Source organism: Lissotriton vulgaris, chromosome 11, assembly GCF_964263255.1.
Source record: "Lissotriton vulgaris chromosome 11, aLisVul1.2, whole genome shotgun sequence".
NCBI lineage: Eukaryota > Metazoa > Chordata > Amphibia > Caudata > Salamandridae > Lissotriton > Lissotriton vulgaris.
Genome location: NC_141699.1, coordinates 607,378,675 through 607,402,356, shown reverse-complemented (window position 1 = coordinate 607,402,356; position 23,682 = coordinate 607,378,675). Strand labels below are relative to the sequence as shown.

General features: G+C 44.8%; 1 protein-coding gene across 2 annotated transcripts in view; it reads left to right on the top strand.

Moving 5' to 3' along the window:
* ATR (ATR checkpoint kinase) overlaps window positions 1-23,682 on the top strand; it is a 566,179-nt gene that overhangs the window by 307,971 nt on the left and 234,526 nt on the right. For both annotated transcript variants that reach the window (XM_086943714.1, XM_086943713.1), the window contains exons 30-31: window positions 8,614-8,705; window positions 9,945-10,036. In XM_086943714.1, the coding sequence (XP_086799840.1) occupies window positions 8,614-8,705; window positions 9,945-10,036 (184 nt within the window). The remainder of the gene's footprint in view (window positions 1-8,613; window positions 8,706-9,944; window positions 10,037-23,682) is intronic.

Genomic DNA, 23,682 nt, shown 5'->3' with positions numbered 1-23,682 from the left:
GCTCATTGCACCATCAGGATTCAAGCAAACCGGGCCGAAGACGGCTGTAATGCCAGAAACCGGTCCCCGGGAGCTTGTTTCCTTCCCAGTGTAAGAATTGGCTTTTGTAGTTTGGTTTGCCCTGTTCCCATCATGCACTGGGACAGGAACAAACTAATTTGCATACAGCCAGGTTCTGAAACTGGGATGGTGCAGTGAGCTAAAAAACGGTGTTGGATCTAGCCCTGATCTCTTGACTGGGTGAGAGCTTTCTGCTTAATTCAGAGACTCTGTCCCTCACCACCCCTTGTTGTAAATACTGGGCACTATCAAGGGCTACCTTTCTGCCCTTTCAGCCTTTCTACGGCTTCCTGATCAGCCTTCTTTGTTCAAGTCCCCGATTGTAACGAGATTCTTGAAGGGCATCACACACATGTATCCACCTGTTCCGTTTGTGATGCCTCAGTGGGACTTGAACCTGGTTCTTACCTTTCTGATGTGTGCTCCCTTTGAGCCCCTTCATTCTTGCCCTCTTCGTCTCCTGACTTTGAAGACGGCTTTCCTGGTTGCCATCACCTCTGCCAGGAGAGTGAGTGAGCTCCAGGCTCTTTCTGTCCAACCTCCTTTCCTGTCCATTCATCCTGACAAGGTGGTTCTGAGGACTAGACCTTCTTTCTTGCCCAAAGTAGTTTCTGCTTTTCACATCGGGCAGTCCATCACCCTCCCTTCCTTCTTCCCGCCTCCGCATCCTTCAAAGGATGAAGAGCGGCTCCATCGTCTGGACCCAAAACGTGCGCTTTCATTTTATATGGATCGCACACGCCAGTTCCGGGTGGATGACCAACTGTTTGTTGGCTACGTGGGTGCGAAGAAGGGACGGGCGGTGTGTAAACGAACCATCTCTCGGTGGGTCGTTCTGTGCATCAAAGCGTGCTACTCTTTGGCTCGGAAGGAGCCTCCTGTTGGGCTGAGGGCCCATTCCACTCGGGCCACGGCGGCTACTACTGCCCTGGGCCGGGGAGTCCCCTTGCAGGACATTTGCCAGGCGGCTACGTGGGCCTCGCTGCACACCTTTGCGAGGCACTACTGCCTGGACGGTCAAGTCCGGAGGGATGGCTTCTTTGGCCGTTCTGTCCTCCAGGACTTTCTGGTGTAGGAATGTATTGGTTCGCAGACCCACCGCCGGGGTTGGTATTGCTGGGGTATCTATTCTAAGGTAAGGAATCTAACACTAACGTGTTTCTTTCAGATGAACAAGTTACTTACCTTCGGTAACGATATATCTGTAAGAAACATTAGTTAGTGTTAGATTCCTTACCGAACCCACCCATCCTCCCCGTTCTGCGAACTGATACCTAGGGTTAAGGACATCCCTTTCAGGGCCCTAGTTTCAAATGGCACCAGTGTTGGTTCTCTCATGGCTCTGCGTTTTCTGGCGCGGAAAAGCTGTGTACAAAGAACTGACGTCAGCGCGCGGAGGCGGCGTCTATATACTCCAGCGACGTCATCACGACGCCGACGACGGACGCAGAGCCGCAGGGGACGCCTGCAGACGACGCCTACCGAAGCGCAGGGGTACTGCTACGCAAAATTTTCCGGATCCAGACTGACGCCTGGGGATATTCTAATGTAAGGAATCTAACACTAACTAATGTTTCTTACAGATATACCGAAGGTAAGTAACTTGTTCTTTTGGTGTGCAGCCTGTCTCCACCGCTCATTAGTGCTGCTGCTGGCTCTGCTCGGGAGGAAGCCAGACTGCGACTGACGCGACGCCAGGAAAAGCCTTCCCCCCCCAGCGGTGGCCGTCGTTGCCGGCAATGCTGCCTGCTTCTCCGACAGAACCCGCCCTGGGTGGGGAGCGTTAGGGCACTGCTGCCTGCTTCTTCTCATGCACACAGCAGCATTCCCGGGCGGAGGCTGTGCGCGCGGCGGCTGCAGGGTTGCCGGGAGATGATGTGTGGTTGAGAAGGGAGGATCCCCTCTCCCGTTCCCTGCTGTGCCCATGACTGTGCCCCCCTACTAGCTGCCTAGGGCAGCCGTCGCGTCTGGATCCGATCAACTAGCGCTTCTCTCTGGGTGCCAGCGGGAGAGAGAGCAACCCTCGCCACCTGTGGCAGCAGCCGAGTGGACGGCAGCTCCATACTGAGTACATAATTACTGCTCTGCTACCTTTGATCGTCTTGCATAGTGCAGAATCCTAAAAGTAATTTTAGTATAGGTAAAATGGAGGCACTGTATATTTATTTTAGGAATAAGTTAATGACAATCAGCCATCAGGTTTATTTGCTTGAAGTTTCAGAGTGGTCAGTCTGACTTAGCCTCAGATAAACTGAGTGAGTCCCTTCTCCTGAAACGACTTTGCGCTAAGAAGGAAAGTAGAATGGGCTTTTCACATCTTAAATTGTATGAACAACGTCACATAATTCCCAGAGTGGTAGCCAGGCGTTCCAGCGTCTGGTCTGTGAGTGTACTGCCTCTCTTCTGTGTTTGTTTGGGGCCCGGATGAGGTACAGGCTGCAGCATAGACACTCCACATTGCCCATTCCTTTGCGGCTCGACATTAGTTTCTCATCTTTGTGTGGCCGGTAGAGCTGTTTACTGTAAGAGCTGTAAGGGGAAAAGCACCATTGTGGCACAGGCAGCTGCTTTCCTCTCCGAAGGAGGGTGTTGGGGTGGCTTCGGTGTACTGGAGAGGTTGTCAGAAGCAGGATCGGAAAGGCCGGCGAATGTCACTTGGTGCACTTCTGGTCCTCGACTCAAACGTGTCTGGTTAGGGACGTGTCTAATCTTACTATCAGGGTAGAGCACCTTTCTTGAAGTCACGCGAGCCTTGCAGGTTCATGTCTCAGGTGCGCCAACATTACTCCGGAATCCATAGGAACATTTGTGGACGCAGTTCCATTTTTCTGCAGCCTCCTGCAGAGTCCATTGAGAGGTGAGTGTTGTTTTGTGTATCTTTTTTAACAGGCTCCTGCGAGCCCAGCCCTTCAGACTTTCAGGACGCCTCCATTCAGGCCAATGCCATTTAATATTTGTGAAATTTGGTAGACTATGGGGTGGGGGTTACTTTATGCAGGGAGACCCATTGGTTTGCGTTACCCCACTGGCCTGTCACACCCTGGGGAAGGAGTTGGTGTTCTAACCGTTCAGCCACCTGTCCACCCACCCATTCAACAGTCAATTCACCCATCTATTGGTATGTGTCTGGTTATCCATCCATTAATTATTTCATCTATCCTTACATGCATAGGTTTATTTATGTAGCCACCATTTACTGATTTCATCCATTCAGCCACACAGCCAAATGACTACTCTGAAGTGTAATGGGCGGATCTTGAAAGCCGCAAAGTGTAATATTTGTTTTTCTTAATGTTGTGCTTTGGCGTTTCAGTAATATATAGTTTTGCGTCCGCTATACCAAAACGAAAATATTTGAGTGCATTTTTCTGTGTTTTAAAGTTAACATCCAAAAACATGTAATATGGTGTAATACAAGCAAAGAACAGCTTGCAAACTTAGGAAGTAGAGTTGTGTCTCTTTGTGAAGAACAACAACGACAGAAACACCACCACCCTGCTGGACAACCTCACCAACCTCTGACTCAAGCAACTGGTGAACACCCCCACCTACTATGCCTGCCACACGCTTGACCCCGTCTTCTCATCCAGCAAGCACATCTCCTTCAGCCACGCCACCGGACTCCCCTGGACCGACCACAGCTGCGTCCACTTCAGCTTCAGAAGAACTACGACCCACCACCACCCGCAACAGGTCCCCCGCCGAAGCTGGAGCAAGATCACCTCCGAGCAGCTCACCGCCTCCCTCAGCCAGAACACTCCGACCAGCACAACGGACCCCAACGAAGCAGCCAGCAACCTCACCAAGTGGCTGACTGCCTGCGCCGATGACCTCGCACCACTAAAGAACCCCCCCCCCCCAGCAGACCCGGCAGCAAGAAAACCCCCTGGTTCACCGACGAACACAAGGAATCCAAGAAGAACTGCCGCACCCTCGAGAAAGCCTGGCGACTCGACCACACCACAGACAACAGGGACGCCCTCAAGCACGCCATCCGCAAACACCATCAGCTGATCCACGCCATCAAGAAGACGGCACTCAAAGAACGACTGGACAACAACACCCACGACAGCAAGCAACTCTTCAGCATCGTCAAAGAGTTCTCCAACCCCAGCGCCGGAAACAACGACATCACTCCCTCGCAAGACCTCTGCAACTCACTTGCCTCATTCTTCCACCGCAAGATCGCTGACATACACAAAAGCTTCGACACACAGACCACGCACCCCACCACCTAACCAGTGCCCGCCACCACCACCCTCTGCAACTGGACCCCGATCAACACTGAAGACACCACCCGCACAATGAACTCCATCCACTCCTGATCACCAACCGACCCGTGCCCACACCACGTCTTCAACAAAGCCGGTGCCACCATCGCACCCCATCTCCGAGACACCATCAACTCCTCCTTCCACACCGCCACCTTCCCGGAGAGCTGGAAGCACGCCGAGCTGACCGCCCTCCTGAAGAAACCGACGACGGACCCCACCGACCTCAAGAACTACCGCCCCATCTCACTCCTTCCTTTTCCGGCCAAAGTCATCGAGAAGACCGTCAACAAACAGCTCGCCGCCTTCCTCGAGACGAATGGATCCCTCGACCCCTCGCAGTCCGGGTTTCGGGCCAACCACAGCACCGAGACCGCCCTAATCGCAGCTACCGACGACATCTGAACCCTGATCGACAACGGGGAAACAGCGGCCCTCATCCTCCTGGACCTCTCTGCAGTATTCGACACCGTCTGCCACCGCACCCTAGTGAAGCGCCTCGGCAACGTCGGAATCCGAGAGAAAGCGCTAGAGTGGATCATCTCGTTCCTCACCGGAAGAACCCAGAGAGTCCGCCTCCCTCCATTCAGATCTGAGGCCACCGAAGTCATCTGCGGCGTACCACAAGGATCTTCACTCAGCCCAACCCTCTTCAACGTCTACATGAGCCCCCTTGCTGCCATCGCATGCCAGCACAACCTCAACATCATCTCCTACGCCGACGACACCCAGCTCATCCTCTCCCTCACCAACGACCCCACCACCGCCAGAGCCAAACTAAACGAAGGTATGAAAAACGTCGCCGACTGGATGAGGAACAGCCGCCTTAAACTGAACTCAGACAAGACGGAAGTCCTCATCCTGGGATCATCACCCTCCGCCTGGGATGACTCCTGGTGGCCCCCGGCCCTGGGCACCGCTCCCAAACCAACGGACCACGCACGAAACCTGGGCTTCATCCTGGACTCCTCCCTGTCAATGACCAGACAAGTCAACGCCGTCTCAGCCTCGTGCTTCAACACCCTGCACATGCTCCGCAAGATCTTCAGATGAATCCCCACGGAAACCAGGAAGACCGTCACCCAGGCACTCGTCACTAGCCGACTAGACTACGGGAACACCCTCTACGCCGGAACCACAGCCAAACTTCAAAAAAGACTCCAACGCATCCAGAACGCCTCCGCACGACTCATCCTTGACATCCCCCGACACAGCCACATCTCCGGACACCTGAGAGACCTGCACTGGCTCCCCGTCAGCAAGAGAATCACGTTCAGACTCCTCACCCACGCACACAAGGCTCTCCACAACCTGGGCCCCAAGTACCTCAACGACCCCATGACCTTCTACACGCCCACCCGCCAGCTACGATCGACCAGCCACGCACTTGCCACCGTTCCACGCATCCGCAGAGCCACCGCCAGAGGAAGATCCTTCTCCTACCTGGCAGCCAAGACTTGGAACTCCCTCCCCACCCACCTTCGGCGAACCCAAGACCATCTCTCTTTCAGGAAGCAGCTCAAGGCCTGGCTGTTCGAGCAGTAACTTCCCCTCCCCCAGCGCCTTGAGACCCTCCCGGGTGAGTAGCGCGCTTTACAAATGCCGTGATTGATTGATTGATTGATTGAAGCATAGCATCCGTACATTTGGGCCACATCACTCACTGTCTCTGAGAAAAGAACATTCACAGAGACTGGTCACAACAAAGATACCAATCTTTAGGGCTATATAAATCCTAAACACACATTGAGATGAAAATAAATATATTAACTCCATAGCTATGCGAACTTCCAAATGCCAATGAAACGCATTTTACACTGTATAAACATACCTAACAATAAAGTCAGCCTTTAATCCTGCTACAAAGCAGATACATCTTTAATGTTTTCAAAAAGGAAAATAATTAGAAACTTAACCGCTTAACCAATGCAGCAATTCCGTTGCGGTGCGACGGTTTAGCAGAGTGGGCGGGGCCGTGTCGGCTAACGGACGTTCGCAGCACTACGAATGTAGTGCTCACACGGCTGTTGGCCGTCGAACCCACGCAAAGGGATAAAGGCTATGTCGTCGTTTACAAAACAAATGGGTTGGGAAGGTTGTGTGGCTTTCTATTTAATGTATTTATTTACGGCACAATTTGTTCCAAACCTAGAAAAAACACATTGTGCTGTAAATAGATAAATTAAATTCAAAGCCACACAATCTTACCAATGCCAATGAAACCCATTTAACAGCGTATACACATACCCAAAAATAAAGTTGATCTTTAATCCTGCTACAAAGCTGATAAATCATTCAATGTTTGAAAATATATATAAATTACAAACACACAGAATGTCGACGTTTAAACAGCAAATGCTTTATTTGGTAATAAAATTAATTAAAAGCCCTTTATTATGTTGTGTGTCTGAATACTGCTTTTCTAGCCCACAACTTGTTTTTAGCTTCACTCTTGCCTGGTTTTAGTGGGGGGAGAGGACTTACTGGCTTATTTGTCTTGAAGTTTTGCTACTGGCTTCACTAGACTTTGAAGTCACCTAGTGAATTAAACGCTCGGCCCTCAGTGCAACACATGGTTTGAACACATAGTTCAGTGAACCTCATGCAAAAGACGAGCACACTCAATCGGTCTCATGCCCTTATTGAGACGATGGTTTGCAGAAAGTGACTGTATTCCCATAAAATTATAATTTGCCGCCCTATACCTCCCAGCAGAGAATCCCCTTTACACAGCAGGGAGACTGTGATACTTGGCGCTTCCTAAGTATGATTCCCAACAGGGCAGAACTTTAATTGGATGTTTACAAACATCTGCATTGCATTAGGTCGTGGGGGTGGGGAGAGTTGCACCTGGGTAATATATCTAGGGTCCAGGGGATGGGAGCTGCCTGCTCACACATACTGAGTACAGTTTCTTCCCTGTGCCTTTTCAAGGTTTCCATCCTCTCCTTAGGATGTGTTCTGTGTACACAGGTCCTCCCTCTTTATGCGTCTGTGGCCTGCTCTCCCCTTCTTTCTCTTTCTCACACACTCTTTCTGTTCCTCTGTCTGGAGTTTATTGACAACTTCCTGCACAAACTACCCATCGCTCTCTATTCTATCTTCCTTTCTTTCTATTCTGTACAGCTCTCATCCGCTATCTATTCATCATGCCACATTATTCCGGCACACAAATATACTCCACACTACAAAATTACTCCCCACACAACTCCACAACTAACAATTGCAGCATAACCCACAAAATTCCACTAAACATCCACTCCACTCCAAACCAAAACACCTGGGTAAAAGACATTGTTATATACATTGCCAATCACTCTAACTCTCGCAAATGCAAGACCTATTGCATTGCAAATGCTGGTTTTCCTTCTTGCCTCACTATGAAGCCAGCAATAAACCACGTTGTCTCTGAATTGTTTGTCTTCCACTTTAATCTCATTACTTCGGTGCCATTCTTCCTGTTTCAACTGACATGTTTTCATTTTTGTACTGCTTGCAGTGTATAAAGCTCATTGAGTCTAACAACATCAGATCAAGAATTAAATGTATCTAAAAAAATCATTTCTTTAGTACGTGAATACGCAAAAGTTATTAAATGTAGTCAGTAGACGTCATCCACAGGATCAAACTCAAAGTGTATTTTCCTTCCTTTAAAGTATTTAATTCTAAGGCATATTGTACTCAACTACATTTAAGTAGTTCTCCATAACACATTACTTTCTTCAAAATGTACTCTCTCTGGATTGAATAAGTGAATTTACATCCCATGATTACATAGCTATCTGTGCAGAGATGTGCAGCCACTTTCTCCAATGTTTGCACAAACCTTGTACATACATTTAGGGGACACCTGCCTTGACATTTGTGCCTCATGGCCATGACATATATTAACATAAGAGGATTATTAAGTGCACCTTTTATGACACATTAACATCACTAGGCCAGAGAAAAGTTTAAAGATTTTTTAACCAATTAATGTAAGATAAGATATTGGTGTTCTAATTTGCTAATAGCCATGAAATGCTTGGGCATTTTTAGCCATACTTCCTATAGTCACATTGACTGGGATAAAACAATGCATTTTATTTTGAATTGACTGGGATAAAACAATGCATTTTATTTTGATTAAAATGCTGGACATGTTGTTATAATTAAAAGTAATAAAGTCTAAAGTTAAACATGAATCTTGATTGTCCTTGAATAACAACCTGAAGCTGAAATGTATTTAATGAAATAAAGAGCAGATGACTCAAAAGACCTCAACCCCTGTTTCCATGTGCAGATCATCCATTATCATGGTGTAGTGAAGTCTATGCTGGGTCTCGGCCAGCTGTCTACTGTGATCACTCAAGTCAACGGTGTGCTCGCCAACAGGTAACAATGGAATTGATGGATGGGGAGCTATTTGTTATTAAAGCCAAAGACTCAGAGCTGCCTGAGCAGTAGAAGCAGATGGGTCCTTCAGCCTAACGCCCAAGGTTTAAAGTAAGCCTGGTTCCTGAGTAGTCTTCCCGTGCCGTACACTTTTACCTCACCAGCAAGAAGGAGGCGCTCCAGATAGCCGGAACTAGAAATCAATCCAGGCTGACAAATTGTGTTATTTGGCCCCAGTCTAGAGTTCATGACTCATTCACCAGGGACTCCATAAAAGAATGGAAAAAAACAAATCATCTGCAAATGCTAGAACACAAGGTTTTGAACATGCACCGGTAATGGAGAATAGAGAAGGACCCCAAAGGCAAATGCGGTCAACAGGTAGAATTGAAATATTTCCTATCTGTAGCACAGTTTGCCAGAAAAAGCTTTTAGATTAACTTAAAACTGCAACTTTAACTTAAAACTGCAACTTTATCCGCCAAGTCCACCTGGTATCCTCTTGTCACCAAATTCCATGTGTACAGACGCGTCCAGGTTTGCATATTTCATCAAAGAACCAACAATAAGCTCTGGTTCTGGGGTGACAGAAATCGCTTTGAGTGATGTGATGCAAACTAATCATGACAAGTAAAGCTGCTCATGCAAATGGCACATTGGGCATATGTCTAACTTTGGATTTAGTCCAGTCACAAACATAAAGTTAATTGAAGGCTGTACCCAAAGTGGCTCACCTAGTTTACTCCTCACTGTTTATTTTATGAGAGAATTTAAATATATGAATGCATTGATGTACACATTATCCCACAACATGGAAGTCTTCTAGAATGTGAGAGAAAGAAAGACAGAGTGATCAAATGAACTGGTTCTAGATAGATGCTGGGGAGGGTGATAGGCTTCATTATATTAAGTCTTCAAATGGGAAAAACACTGATATGCAGTTTACAGTGTAAGCCAAAGTGAAATATTAATCTGTTATAAGAGGGTTTTGCTTGACTAGAAGGAACACAAATTAGTACCATAGAAGGGTTTCATTTGATCAAAGCATTAAACATGTATCTGATTTGTCATCGAATAAACTTTAAGTCAATCCAGCATGCATGTATGCAGGATGACCTTCACTTATAAATAGTTCTCTTTGGGACTCCAACCTTGTCACCTAAAGGCACATATTTCCAGTGAACAAATTTGCTTGTTGGATTACAGGTCCTAATGATTTACCTTCATGTCTTGCCTTAGGTCAGAGTGGACAGCTGAATTAAACACTTACAGGGTTGAGGCAGCCTGGAAACTAAGCCAGTGGAATTTGGTGCAAGATTACTTGGCTGCAGGTAAATTCCCCTTTTAATGATGTCATCTGAAAATGTTTTTGTTAACATAGTAGTTGCTTGAACCAACAAGTGGTGATCTTGCTTCACAGGATTTAAGGCCTTATTTAGATTGTGTGAAAAAAAGGATATCCTCCGTAAACTAGGAGATGTTTCATAACGCTTGAGGTTCATCAACCTAATTTATTGAGGATCCCCTGGTTTCCAAAAGCGAATCATCAGTTGCCTGTCCCATGGGAAATGCCTAACCAGGGGCCTACTCACCAAAGATTGGCTGACTTCTCAGCATTGGGATGCCTGCCTTGTATAGGGTAGGCCTTCTGACGCTGATTTTTCCTGTTTGCTTCCATAATACAGGCGATGGTGAGTGCAATCAACAAGAAAGTGAAAATGTGCCTGTAAAGCCAGGAGAAAACTCTCCGTGAGTGAGAGTGTGTTTTTGGAAAGAAAAACACTACTGAGCCAGCTACCGTATGCCGGCTCTGCAGTGAGAACTGAAGTCCCAAGGGGTCCAACATCAAGGGGACCTCTTCGACCACGTCCAGATTTCATAGGAAAGCTGTGGGTCCCCAATACCTACCTGGCTAATATGCAGCTGTTTATAAAATGAAAAATTATTAGCAGATTAATAAAGTACATACAAATATAAAATCAAATAACTAATTTTAAAATGCTTGGTAAAAGTGAAAAATTTGAAACTGGAAGCTAAAATTTAAGTTGGTATCCTTATCTTCACTTAAATGAGCAGCGCAAGGACAGTAAATAGAATCTAGTATTACTGGCCTAATTAAAGCTGCACATTTATGCACTGCCAAAAAGGGAGCATGCATTGGGAGAAAAAGAGGCAAAGTGATATGCTAGGGACTAGCATATCACTTCATCTTTTACAAGTAAAGCTACATTTTATAAAGCACCAACTTTACCATTACAATTTCAAATTCTCTATATTTTTTTGTTAGTGAATTAACAAAAAATAGTCCATAGTTTGTGTATTTATTTGAGGTATACCTTTTATGAATTTTGGTGATATGCTGTAAGCTTCAAATAATTGAAATTGCTTAGGTGGGGGTCCCCCAATTACCAGTGGTGATTCAGTGGAGGTCCACACAAATCAAAAAGTTAAGAACCAGTGGCCTAGGGCTATTGAACTCTACTTAAAAGTCAAAGTGATTAGCCACAGCCCAGCAAAGAAATTCTGAATCAGTCTCCAGAATCAAACACAGGGATAATTGGAGATATTTGTTGTTTGGGGAAAAAATGATAAGTTTAGGCAATGAGGTAAGCATTAGGGTTAGAGTTAGCGTGGGCTTCTGTAAGAGTTAGATTAAAGTCATTGGTTACTTTCAGGGTTTCAATACTCTTTCAATAGAAAGCCAGCTGCATTACTAAAATTTCTATCTTTTTTGCCAGACCTTTCTAGGCATTCATCACTAGAATATATATACACCATCTAGGACATGATCCTTTTTTAATCACATAGTGCACTTTTTAATTTCGTTTATAACTTTAATTTTCCACTTTATATCACACACACACAATCACCAATTACCAAAACAACCATGAGCTCGGAACATGCTCGCTAGCCATTAGATTATCAGAGTTTCCCCCCTTCTCATAAAGCAAACATGTCTGCTCCGTCCCAATGACATCCGTTAAAACAAACAGTCTGAGAAACTTCCCACATTTTTCATTCCAGGCATCTCTCCAACGAGACACTAGCCCAAGCCCACTTGGGCAGGACTCCACGCACGCCTACAACCACCACCGCTTACACTCACGCACTTGCGTTTAATCCAGCCTTCAGGTTTCACACAAACAAGGTGCGGGACCCAAATTAAGCTCGAACCATACAGAGCATTCAATTCTCAACCAACGCGCATTGATGCACTGGTTTAGACATTACATCTGAAACAGATACTCAGCGGCATCAATTCGCTGCCGATACATTTACAAATCATGTCTGTTTAACAACCCGCGGACATCGTGCCCCCATGGCTTCTCAGGCTATACAAATCTCAAAGATTAGCGCGCATTACACTCACCTTCAAACGCGCTCAGACAGGGATGCACCAAACACACGACGTGTCGAGGTAGTACAAATGAGGTTACAGACCACTGAGCGGCTAGAAACTTATACACGTGGTGGAAGGAACTCTTCCATGTCTAAACCGGCATATAACTGGCAGCAGTCAATTGTGTCAATAATGCATACACTTCTTACACCAATGAGCCACAAATTATTATGTTCGGCAATGCATATACACCAGCATTAACTATTAATTGTAAAGATGTATTTACAATGTTTTAAATATTTATGCTTGATGTGTCACAATGACTTGCATGTTTTTGAGCGCATTGAACTCTTCTATGTTCACAGTCACATACTTAATTATGTCACATGGTTGTTTCATCACCTATCAAGTATGCACTACTATAAAAATGGCCCACAAACATGGTGTAAAGCAGATGAAGTGAACAAGGCGGACTTGTCCGCCGAAACGCGTCTGATCGCATGTATTGGTGAATAAAAACCTTTGATTTGATCCACGGAGTCGATGCCTGTTCTTCTGAAGTCCAAGCCAGGATTGGAATAATATATATATATATATATATATATATATATATATATATATATATATATATATATATATATATATATATACGCTCCAAAGTCCTTCCCACTCCTGGAAAAGAATACGACAGCACTCGAGGTTGAGGGTTACAAACGCGCTAGATTTTATTTAGCGGAGGGGTGCACCCAGACGCGTTTCGGCGGTCTGCCTTCGTCAGTGTGTGATGCACTGTGTTTGTTTCCGACATTATTTTAAACAAGCATAGTCACTCCCACTTCCAGTCAGGTATGGACACAAACAAGGGGACTTATGCCTCGCACGAAACAGAAGCGGCCATCTTATAGTGTATAATAGATATAACACAACAATAGCAAATTGCTTTGTAAAGCCCACAGATGGGCAATCGCATTATTCCATGCGTGGCTTGTCACAATAAGGTGTCATGAAATCGACATAAACCATACAGCCGTGGATCGGCTAATGTCCCCATATACAATACACAGTCCAAGTCACCTGTACACAAAAAGAAAGTAAATCATTTCCCAAACCACAGCCGAAAAATGGGCGTAGCTAAAGGGGGTTGAGAAAAGTGGGATATATATGAAGTGAGATGCATCGCATGCAACAGCAGAAGGGGCGTGTATAATTATTCACAATATTCGATCACATTTCATATGAAAATTATAACATGAGTTCAAAAAATGGAACATGTGTGATTAAAGTGCATCTTATATACAGTGGAAAGCTAAATATGTGGGAGACATCTAAGTTGTACCCCTGTATTATTCCCGATCAAATTTAAATTCATTCAATCTGGATCGCACGGTATTTGTGATATTTCCTAGATTCACGATAGGAAGTTGTACAACAGAACAGGTACTATGAATTAGATAACGATAAAGTGTCTCTCACACACTAATATATACAAGACAGAAAATCAGATAGGAGTTTCAGAGCTATTGTGTACATTGATATACATTTGTTCCATACACGATGATGTGAAAAGTTCTAATTACAGTTTAATAAGATGGACTGTCATCTTGGAGTAATATATACCAATTGTTATTCTCTGCTCATTTCCCTAGATGGAAAGCCATCTCCTCCCCACTGTTAAGACCTTTGGGATGTTTCGTACACAGATCGATAATGTATCGGGACTCTAGTCTCCTTAATCTGCGTAGACGGTCACCTCCACGTATATTAGGGGGTACAATATCGAGGCCGAAGTACTGAAGCTTGTTCCGGTCTCGGTTGTGTGCCTCCGCGAAATGACGAGCCACCGGATAGGTCTGATCTGTTTTGTCGATGGCTCGCATATGTTCTAATATTCTGAGCTTGATCTCCTTGATCGTGCTCCCGATGTAGCGTAAGCCACAGGGGCACTGCAAGCAATAGACGGCATACTGTGTGCTGCAGGTGATGAATTTATTTATGTACATTTTCCTGCCAGTTTCTGTTATTTTGTAAGAGAGTACGCGTTTACTACCTGCGCACGCTTTACAGCGGCCGCAGGGGTAAAAGCCTTGTTGCTCCCTTAAAGTGTTAGTTCTCAGGGACACTTTGTCTAGATGGCTGTGCACTAGTATGTCGCCTAGTGATCTAGCTTTGCTGAAGGTTAGGAGTGGCTGGGTTGGGAGGTCTTCTTTGAGCACACTATCGGTTAAGAGAATATGCCAGTTCTTCCGTAGCATGGCTCTGAAGCTATCCGCACCTGTTGAGTAGGGAGTTATAACTCTGAACTTGCCCTTGTTGTCACCTGGCAAACCCCTTCGGTTGACCTGTTCAGAATTACTAGTCAGAAGGGACTGTCTCTCTATTTTCCTTACTCTATTGAGAGTGTTACTGAGTATTCTCTCGCCATACCCCCTAGCTCTAAATCGGGATATGCATTCCGAAGCAGCCGCCTCGAAATCAGAGGGTTTGGAACAGTTCCTGCGAAGTCTCAGCAGTTCCCCATAGGGGATACTGTTGATTAATTGGGGTGGATGGCTACTGCTGGCATGCAGTGTGGAGTTGCCAGCAGTTTGTTTTCTGAAGAGGTTAGTGTGGAGGTGACCGTCTTCTGCATAAATTTTGAGGTCCAGATAGTCCGCTGCCACCGGACTCACTGTTCCCGAAAATTGCAGATTGATTTGATTATTATTTAGTACATTGATGTACTCCTGAGCTGTTTCAAAGTTACCTTTCCACACAATGAAAAGGTCATCGATATATCGATGCCAGCAGATGACCTTGCCCTCTTTGCATCCTACTATACAGCTCCTGGGTACCTGCTCCTCCCACCAGCCCACGAACAAGTTCGCATAGCTGGGGGCAAAGCAGGTACCCATCGCCGTGCCAGACTTCTGGATGTATAGCTGTTCCTCGAACAGGAAAATATTGTGTTTTAGACAGAATTCAACGAATTCTAGAATCATTAGATTATGTCTAGAAAATCGTAGTTGGCGTTGTTCTAGTGCCCATTTCACAGCCTCTAGTCCATGATTGTGTTCAATAACTGTGTAGAGGCTAGTGATGTCCAATACCATCAAAAGATAATCCTGTTCCCACACCAAATTATTCAATTTAGTTAAAAAGTCTTTCGTGTCTCGTACATACGAGTCCAGAGTAGACACTAGAGGAAATAAGGTGTGGTCCACAAAGCGAGACATATTCTCCGTAAGACTCCCAATAGAAGAAATGATCGGGCGGCCAGGTGGGCAGTCACGATTTTTGTGAAGTTTTGGGAGGTGGTAGAAAGTAGGAGTCATGGGGCAGGTAGTACGTAAGAACAGATGTTCATCTTTACTCAGCATACGTTGATTATACCATTTAGAGATAAGTTTATCGTACTCTATGATACTCTGCTGGTAGGTCTCATTGGTGCATTTGATATAAAAGTTCTCATCTGAAAGTTGCCTCAATGCTTCCTTCGTGTAATATTCACGAGTCATTAAAACCACGTTCCCACCCTTATCAGAGGGCTTCACAATTATTTTCGTGTCCGTCGTTAATCCTTTAAGGGCTAGTCTTGGTTGTTCCGTGATGTTCTGGTGGGGATATTGTTGATTATATCTATATATATTCACTGAAAAAACATAGTTTTCAGCCCTTATATAGTTAGGAATTAGCATTTAAAAAACGTTTGAAATTCACTCAAAAAAATATAAGTTTTAGGGGTGTTCTAGTTAGCTGGACATTTTACTCATACAAAACCATTGAAATTTCTCCTATATAGTTAGCTGTACTATATTTCGCGCACCCGCAATCCACTGCTGATGATGTCACATATTAGATCATTCATGACCTGGTCAGTGACATCACTGATGACATCTCAAATGACATCACTTCGGAATTCGGAAAATCGCGGGTGTACGTGCACCGAACAGAGTACAGTAAGCTCTGTAAGCTTACTGTACTCTGTACACTGGGGCGGGGCTTGTGGGACCCCTTGAGCAGGCCTAGGGGGTCAGGGTGCTTCTACCCTGCCCCCTTTTTGAGTTCTACACGTTGGTTTTTCTGCTTTTCTGTGCCTCAGTCTACCAAGGCACAAGATGGCTGCCAACAATTTCTGTTTTGGAGTGTTGACAGACATTGGCAGCCAATCAGCATGCAGCTCATACTCGGGAAGGTACAGAGTACGGTAAGCTTACGTGCACTCACGGTGTCCCACCTATAGATATATAATTTTGGAAAATTCAATTTTCTCAACAACTACTGGAGCGATTTTCACCAAATATAAAAAAGGCACTACTGCATACCAGTCCCTACCATTTTGCCAAGTTTGGTGTAATTCCATTCAGCCGTTCGTACTGTAGCCATGTCTAAAGGTCCTATGGAAAATTGCATTGGGCTACATTTCACATTCAATTTTTTCAAAAACTACTGGAGGGATTTACACCAAACATACAAAAGGCGCTGCTGCATATCAGTCCCTTCCATTTTGCCAAATCTGGTGTAATTCCGTTCTGCCATTCGAGCTGTAGCCTTGTCAGAATGTCCCTATGGAAATTAACATGGGGAAAACACGTTTTGGGACCCCCCTTTTTTCTCGGCCCCGGCTTGACGAATCCCCCCGAAACTTTCAGGGAAGGAGCGAGGCAAATTTAAGGACAATTACAGGTAGTTCCCTCAATCAGCACCAAAGTTATTCCCAATAGAATGTTCAGAATTTCCTATGGTAACTAGGTCCTAACTATATATACCTCCCGCGACCGCCAGTAGGTTATATATATATATATATATCAGCCCACGTCTGCGGTTTGTTAGCTTCACTGTGAGTAACGGCAGTCTGCCCATTCACGAGGAGCACATCCACGCACATAGTAATTCCTGTCAGTGCCCGGAACAACTAGCTCAGTGGGTTCTTTTTAAGTCAAAAAGATAGTTATGCTTTTAGAATTTTTTTTATAAACTTTATTTTTCAATTTGCATTATACAAATGCAGAAACAAATCGGCATCAATACAGCGTACATAGACATATTGTTGATATTATCAATGGCACATAGCACAGATGGTCGCATCCGGGGGGAAAGATACCATGGGGTCACGTAAGTATCCAGAAAGCAAATTATTTTTGAAAAATATTTTCGAGGACCCAGCAGCTCCCTCCAACAATAAACGTTTATAAAAACCACGTCAAAACCAAAAAACAACAAGCATTGTTAAAAGCCAAAATGCTAGTCTAGCTGCCAGTACAGACCATTTGGATTTGCTAATGCTTATTTCCTGTTAACATGAAATTCCAGCAAATGCACTGTAGCAGCTTAGTACTGCATGAGGCACTATACATGGCACAATTCAAATAGCAACTTATCCACCACAAGAAGAATATATAGAAGTCTTTATATTCTGGTAATGTTATTGCCTTTTCTTCTCACCATTATATGTCTTTTTACTCACATTCAACCAGTCATTTACTCAGCAGCAGTCTCTTGTAGGGCTAATAACCAATAAATAGCACTAGTCTGCAGTGGCCATTGTTGCACACACCCTGCCGGTGATTTGCTGCCTGCACTGCATTGTGGGACTTGACATCGTGGCAGAAGCGGCGCTGCAGGGATATCTCTCCATCCTGTAAAAATGGGGGGCAGAAGGGGCGTATGAGTGTGAAGGTGGGCACCTCCAAAGCCAGCCACTTTAAAACTAAATCAAAGTGCCATAGTGCTTTACTCTGGAAACATAAGGTGTAAAATAGAAGAGTGACAACGACAACAAATACAAAAAAAGTAAGAAGATTTGGAGCTGAAGAAGTGCACATTCAGGGATTCCACCTCAGGGCAGGGAATTGTGCAAAGCATGGGGCAGTGAATGCCTGAGAATCTGTGAGTTGGTCTGCCATTTAGCCATACTGCTATCCAATTGGATTGTCGATTTTATATTGTATTGTTATTAAAAGGATTGAAAAATGCATGTGATGTACTCTTGTACCAAATTATATGTAACGCTCCCTGTTTTCCATTTTTACTGATTTTCACAGATAAATACAGACCGAAAACCATTTATTTTCCTGTCTGTATTTATTTTAAAAATTGGTTAAAAACGAAAATTGGATTGTTTTTGAGTGATTCTAAATGCTTTCAATCATGTCTGCCAGACGAATAGCTGTGCAGATTGACAGGCAAGGGGATTAAAAAAAAATAGGGATTTTTTCTAAAGAGCCTTAAACAGCGAGAGTGGCCTCAGCAGCTGGATGACATCCCGCTGCTGAGGCCACTCTTGCGTTGTCGGATCTAATGACAATACACACAAAGTTCGTTCTTCTTGATCCTTAGCTGCTGAAACTGAGGAATGCGGCGAACGGTGACGCAGCTGCAAGAAAAATGTAATAGTAGCAGGAAGATGGAGATATGGTGAAGTGATACTCCCATTTTAAGAATCAAAAAAACCCCGTTACGACGGAGGAGCTACATAAAGATCGACTCTTCGAATTCGACCATGCCTTAATGCAGAGATACGGACAGCAATCGCTACAATAATAAGCTACAGCAAGGTCACGGACCACGCTTTTGCAGGCCGCCTTTTGACTTCTCACCAGGAAACAGCCCCACCATCCCCTCCCCTCACGTCCTGACGAAGACCCGCGTAGTAAGGATCTACTGTCCTACATTTTCTGGGTCGAAACGTAGACTTTTATCTACAAACTTGAACTCCTAAGGAAAGCCTGATGTATACAGCCGATTAGGAGCTTCTGTCTGAAACGTTTTTGATGTTTGTACACTGCATTTGACCCCTCGTATGGGGATCTATGACTTTCATGATTTTGATTTTTAGATTCATGCACATGAGAACTTTGACTAGTGATGTATAACTATCAAAAAATGTGTATCCTTTCCCCTGCACTCTTTCCCTTTTCCCTGTGGGCGCATTGAACTTATGTATATTTTTATTGACTTCTGGATCATTGAATGGTTATAACGGTGCGGTGAAAATAAAAACACTATGCACCCTGATTTGTTTTGGATCAATTTGACTAAAATATTGTGATTATTTATAAATCATTTTGTGTTTGGTCTGGGACCCCTTACATATATATCGACTATTTACCCAGGTCCCACTGACTATATGGGTCCAACCCTATTATCTACAACATCATAACATGGAGATGGCAGTGAAGGCAGAGTTATCCACAGAAGAGGCACACCAGCGAGTGTGAGTTAGACATCAAGGTCACACCCTGAGGGGGGTACGTCATATCCAGCCTTAACTATGTCACTTCCTCAGAGTCCAGTGGGGGAGAAGATCAGATGTGCAGGTCCAGGACACTACGCACTAGGCTCCACAGCCAGGTCTGGGCCCAAAATGAAGGCGATACTAAGGGCCGTGAGCACAATTGACCCACCCCACTTAAAGAAAATCTTACATAAGCCTCCCCCTCAACGTTACCATGCACTACAGCCTGGCTCTGGTCAACGAGCCAAGACAGGACAAGAATGTTCTTGATCGGACGACAAGGCCTACAGAGAGGCATGGAGATGACACAAGACCAAATTCAGTGCCGAAATAGCTATCAGCCTCGACCCACACATCGGTGCTGTGAAAACACCTGTTGCACCCTTCGATACCAGACAAGCAGATCGAACCGAAAAAACTATTTGAGTCGACCCATACGGGATCAAAACACTTCTCGACTCCAACAAAGACAGAGCATGGTCACTCTTCGATGGCAAAGAAAACCTTGGCTCCAACAACATCAAAGCCAAAAACAACTTCATCTGTTACAACACCAGTGCCATAAAAGCATGCCAAAACACTGCAAAAACCAGTACTGCAGGAAAGAAGAAGGGCTTCACAAATTCATTCAGAAGCAACGTTATAAGGAGACATTCAAGAGACAACGGCAGGATTTGGATGTGCCACCGCCTTTACCAAAAAGAGAAGCAATAGAACATAGGGCCACAAACCCCATGCCGTTAAGCCAATTGCGATCACCACACCAAGGTCACCCTCACCTGCTCAGGAAGTGGAAGGAGGAGACAGCCCTGAGCATGAGGATTACTACTTTGACTCACAGGGAGACACACAACACAGTCCAGACCCATGAGATGACTATAATGTGGTCCTTCCAGACACCGACATGGAACCACCTACCCCAGCTAAATCATCTACATGTGATGATACCTCCTCATATCATAGTGTAATATAAAGGGCAGTCGATTATCATAAATTGCCAATGCAGACTACAGAGGAGGAAACAAATTTCCTGATAGAAACGTTTTCCAGCAAAGACATTTTTAAAGACCCAGTCAAATCAACGGTTTATTGGACTTGCAGGACGATTATTTTCATATCCCTGTCCTGCCGGCCCACTGGCGTTCCCTATGGTTCACGGTAGGCCACGAGCACTTTCAGTTCACCTTGCTCCCCTTTGGCCTTACCAGTGACCCTCAGGTGTTCACAAAAGTGATGGCGGTGGTCGCAGCTCATCTGCGCTGATCAGGGGTTTCAGTCTTCCCCTATCTCGACGGCATTAATTCCTCGGTGATGTTACATTGACATGTATGGCTTCGCATATCAGAATTGAAACTAGAAGTGCAACAGCACATTTTAAACATATCATTTGATGACGAGCATCTCTTTGGTCCAGATGTTGACACGCAACTTGAAAAAATCAAAAAGGACACAGAGACCGCAAAATCGATGGAAGCCTTGCAGTCCACTACTCAAAAACACCAGCCCTTTCAGAGGTGCCAACACCCCAGAGACCCTAAGTTAACAATGACAGCAGCAACAATGCCACCAGCTGTCAGGGAATGGATGTTACAGAGGTGGATTTAAATCAAATGGTAAATGTAGAGGAAGCCTCAGAAAGTGACCCACTACCTCAAAACAGTGACTTACCAGCCAGTCACCCCATCACACATCACCTGTGGTGGAAAGGCTACACCAATTCCATCAGTTGTTGCCAGAAGTCACATCAGACCAATGGGTGTTAAACATCATCAGGCAGGGATATTGCCTAGACCTCAAACCTCATCCACCAAATATTCCACCAAAGAAATACACCCTCAGTCCTCCTCATCATTTACACCTGCTGACAGAAGTAAAACCGTTATTACAAAAAGGGGCCATAGAACCTGTCCCATTCAAACATCAAAGAGGATGGAACTGGACTCACAAAGCACATCCTGTCTGAACACTTTCACATGGTGACACTACAGGATGTGATACCACTATGACAGGAAGGCAACTTCATGACAGCATTAGATAACTTCATGACAGCATTAGAGCTGAAGGACTTATATTTTCATATACCAATCCTTCTGACACATCAAGTCTAAGAAGGGAAAACATCCACATCTTCCCTTGCCTGGACGATTGGGTGATAGAGTTCCAGCAAACAAAAATGTCTATAGGATACTCAAACCACTATCAACCTCTTACACAAATTGCGATTTACAATAAATGCAACAAAATCCCATTTACTACTGCTCCAGATACAACCTTACCTTGGAGCCATACTAAATTCATTCACAGTGAAAGTTTACCCCAATCCACAAAGAGTTCTTAATCTCCAAAACCAACTGGCTCTTTTTCAGCCACTATCTAGAAACCAAAACAGGGGAGATAGAATCTCAGGAGAGTTCATCCAGCTTCTATGAATGTATTGTTTTTAATCAAATGAGAGTGAACTGCAATGGTGTAAAAAGCATGGGTCACTTAAGTGTTGGCCGAAATAGTCAGCCCCGAATTGCCACTGGCGGTGCAAGTGATCAACACTTTGGTTTCTAATTGGGTGGTGTCATCATTTGGTCTCGCACCAGGGTGCTCGCTTCCCCGGGAGAGTGCCGCCTACATCTACGGGTGGGTACTCGTGGGATCTCTGCAGTGAGATCTGAAATTACCTTCTGTACCTTATATATTAAATTTTAATGTGGGAAAAAAGTGTAGGGGTAAGATTAAAATGTGAGGGGGTGATGCTCCAACGTGCTAACTGTCCTTAGCATCACAAATGAGTGATCAACATGTTTCACCCTTCGTTGCCTAAATGGGTCCTGGCATTCATCAGGACCTTGGTTAATAGTAGTCGGATCCCTTTTTGTTTTTTATTTGTTATATGGACCGTAAGTGTAATTTTACTTGCGCATCTTCGGTATGGTTGTTATACAGGCGTGTATTGAGCCTATACATTTTGACCTTATTGGCTTTGCCTCATGGGCATCAGGTGAGGTGAGGGTCCCATACCAATTTGGTTCAGAGGGCTCCTTGACGTCTTCACCTAAATAGTGCTCACTAGTCCTGGAGAGCTTTTTCAGCCATGTTGTCGCATATCAGTCAAAATGTTGATGAGTTTTCCAGGTATAATGTCTTCTTGCGTAGCAATAATTCCATATGCAAGACTACATATGAGATCCCTTCACTACAGGAGTGCGTATCATCACAATAGTCACAAGCGTGGGCAACATGGAGGATCTAGTGTTGGTTTCACCCTAGGTCCATCAGGCACTACAATGCTGGAATACACAAAACATACATAAGGGAAAACCCTTCAAGGGCCCAATCCCCCTTTGAGAATTAAACGGATGTATCACTCATGGGTTAGGCTGCTCACTTGGAGGACATTACTGTACAGGGTTGCATCAATGTTCTGGACCTACTAGCCATACAAATAGTTCTGAAGCATTTCTACCCAACATAACAGGGTAGAGCATTCTTCTACACACAGATAATAGAACTGTGATGTACTACATACGGTAACAGGGAGGGACCCACTTCTTACAGCTATCTTAACTGGTACAACTCATATGGAAATGGGCCATCTGGCACAACATCCACATCCTGTCACAATACATACCAGACCTACTAAGTAGGACGCAACAACAAGTCCACGAATGGGAAGTCCACACTCAAGTCCTACAAACATGCTTTCAGTGGTGAAGGACTCCAACAATAGATCTCTTCGCCACCACTGAAAATGCAAAATGCCAAAACTTCGCCTCCATGCACCCACATCCACAATCCAAAGGCAATGCTCCATTAATGAACTGGTCAGGAATATTTGCTTACGCTTTTCCACTTCTCCCACTCATTCGTTATCTGGTCAGAAAAGTCCGACAAACATCACTAAAGATGATACTCAAAGCTCCAACATGGTCACTCCAACCATGATACACAACACTACTGAGCTGTCCCTAGTACATCACGAGAAGCTTCCCAGCATTCCAAATCTTCTCACTAACAGCAAGGGCAGAGTCAGGCACCCAAACGTGCAACAACTCAACCTTGCCATCTGGCTCCTGAGGTCGTAGAATTTGGGTACCTATAATTACCACTAGAATGTATGAACATCCAGAAGGAAGCCATAAGACCAATCACAAGGGAGTGTTATGCAGCAAAACGGAAACGGGTTGTAGACTATTGTGCTGCAAGCAACATTAACCCATGTTCACCATGTGAATAACTGATATATTGTTTGTTACATCTTCAAAAATCACATCTAGCATACACTTCTATAAGACTGAGTTTAGCAGCAATTGCTGCGTATCTGCAAAACAGAAGACAGCAATCCCTTTTTCGTATACCAGTAATAAAAGTATTCATGGAGGCACTCAAAGAGTAATTCCACCATGTACACCTGCTGTGCCATCATGGAACTA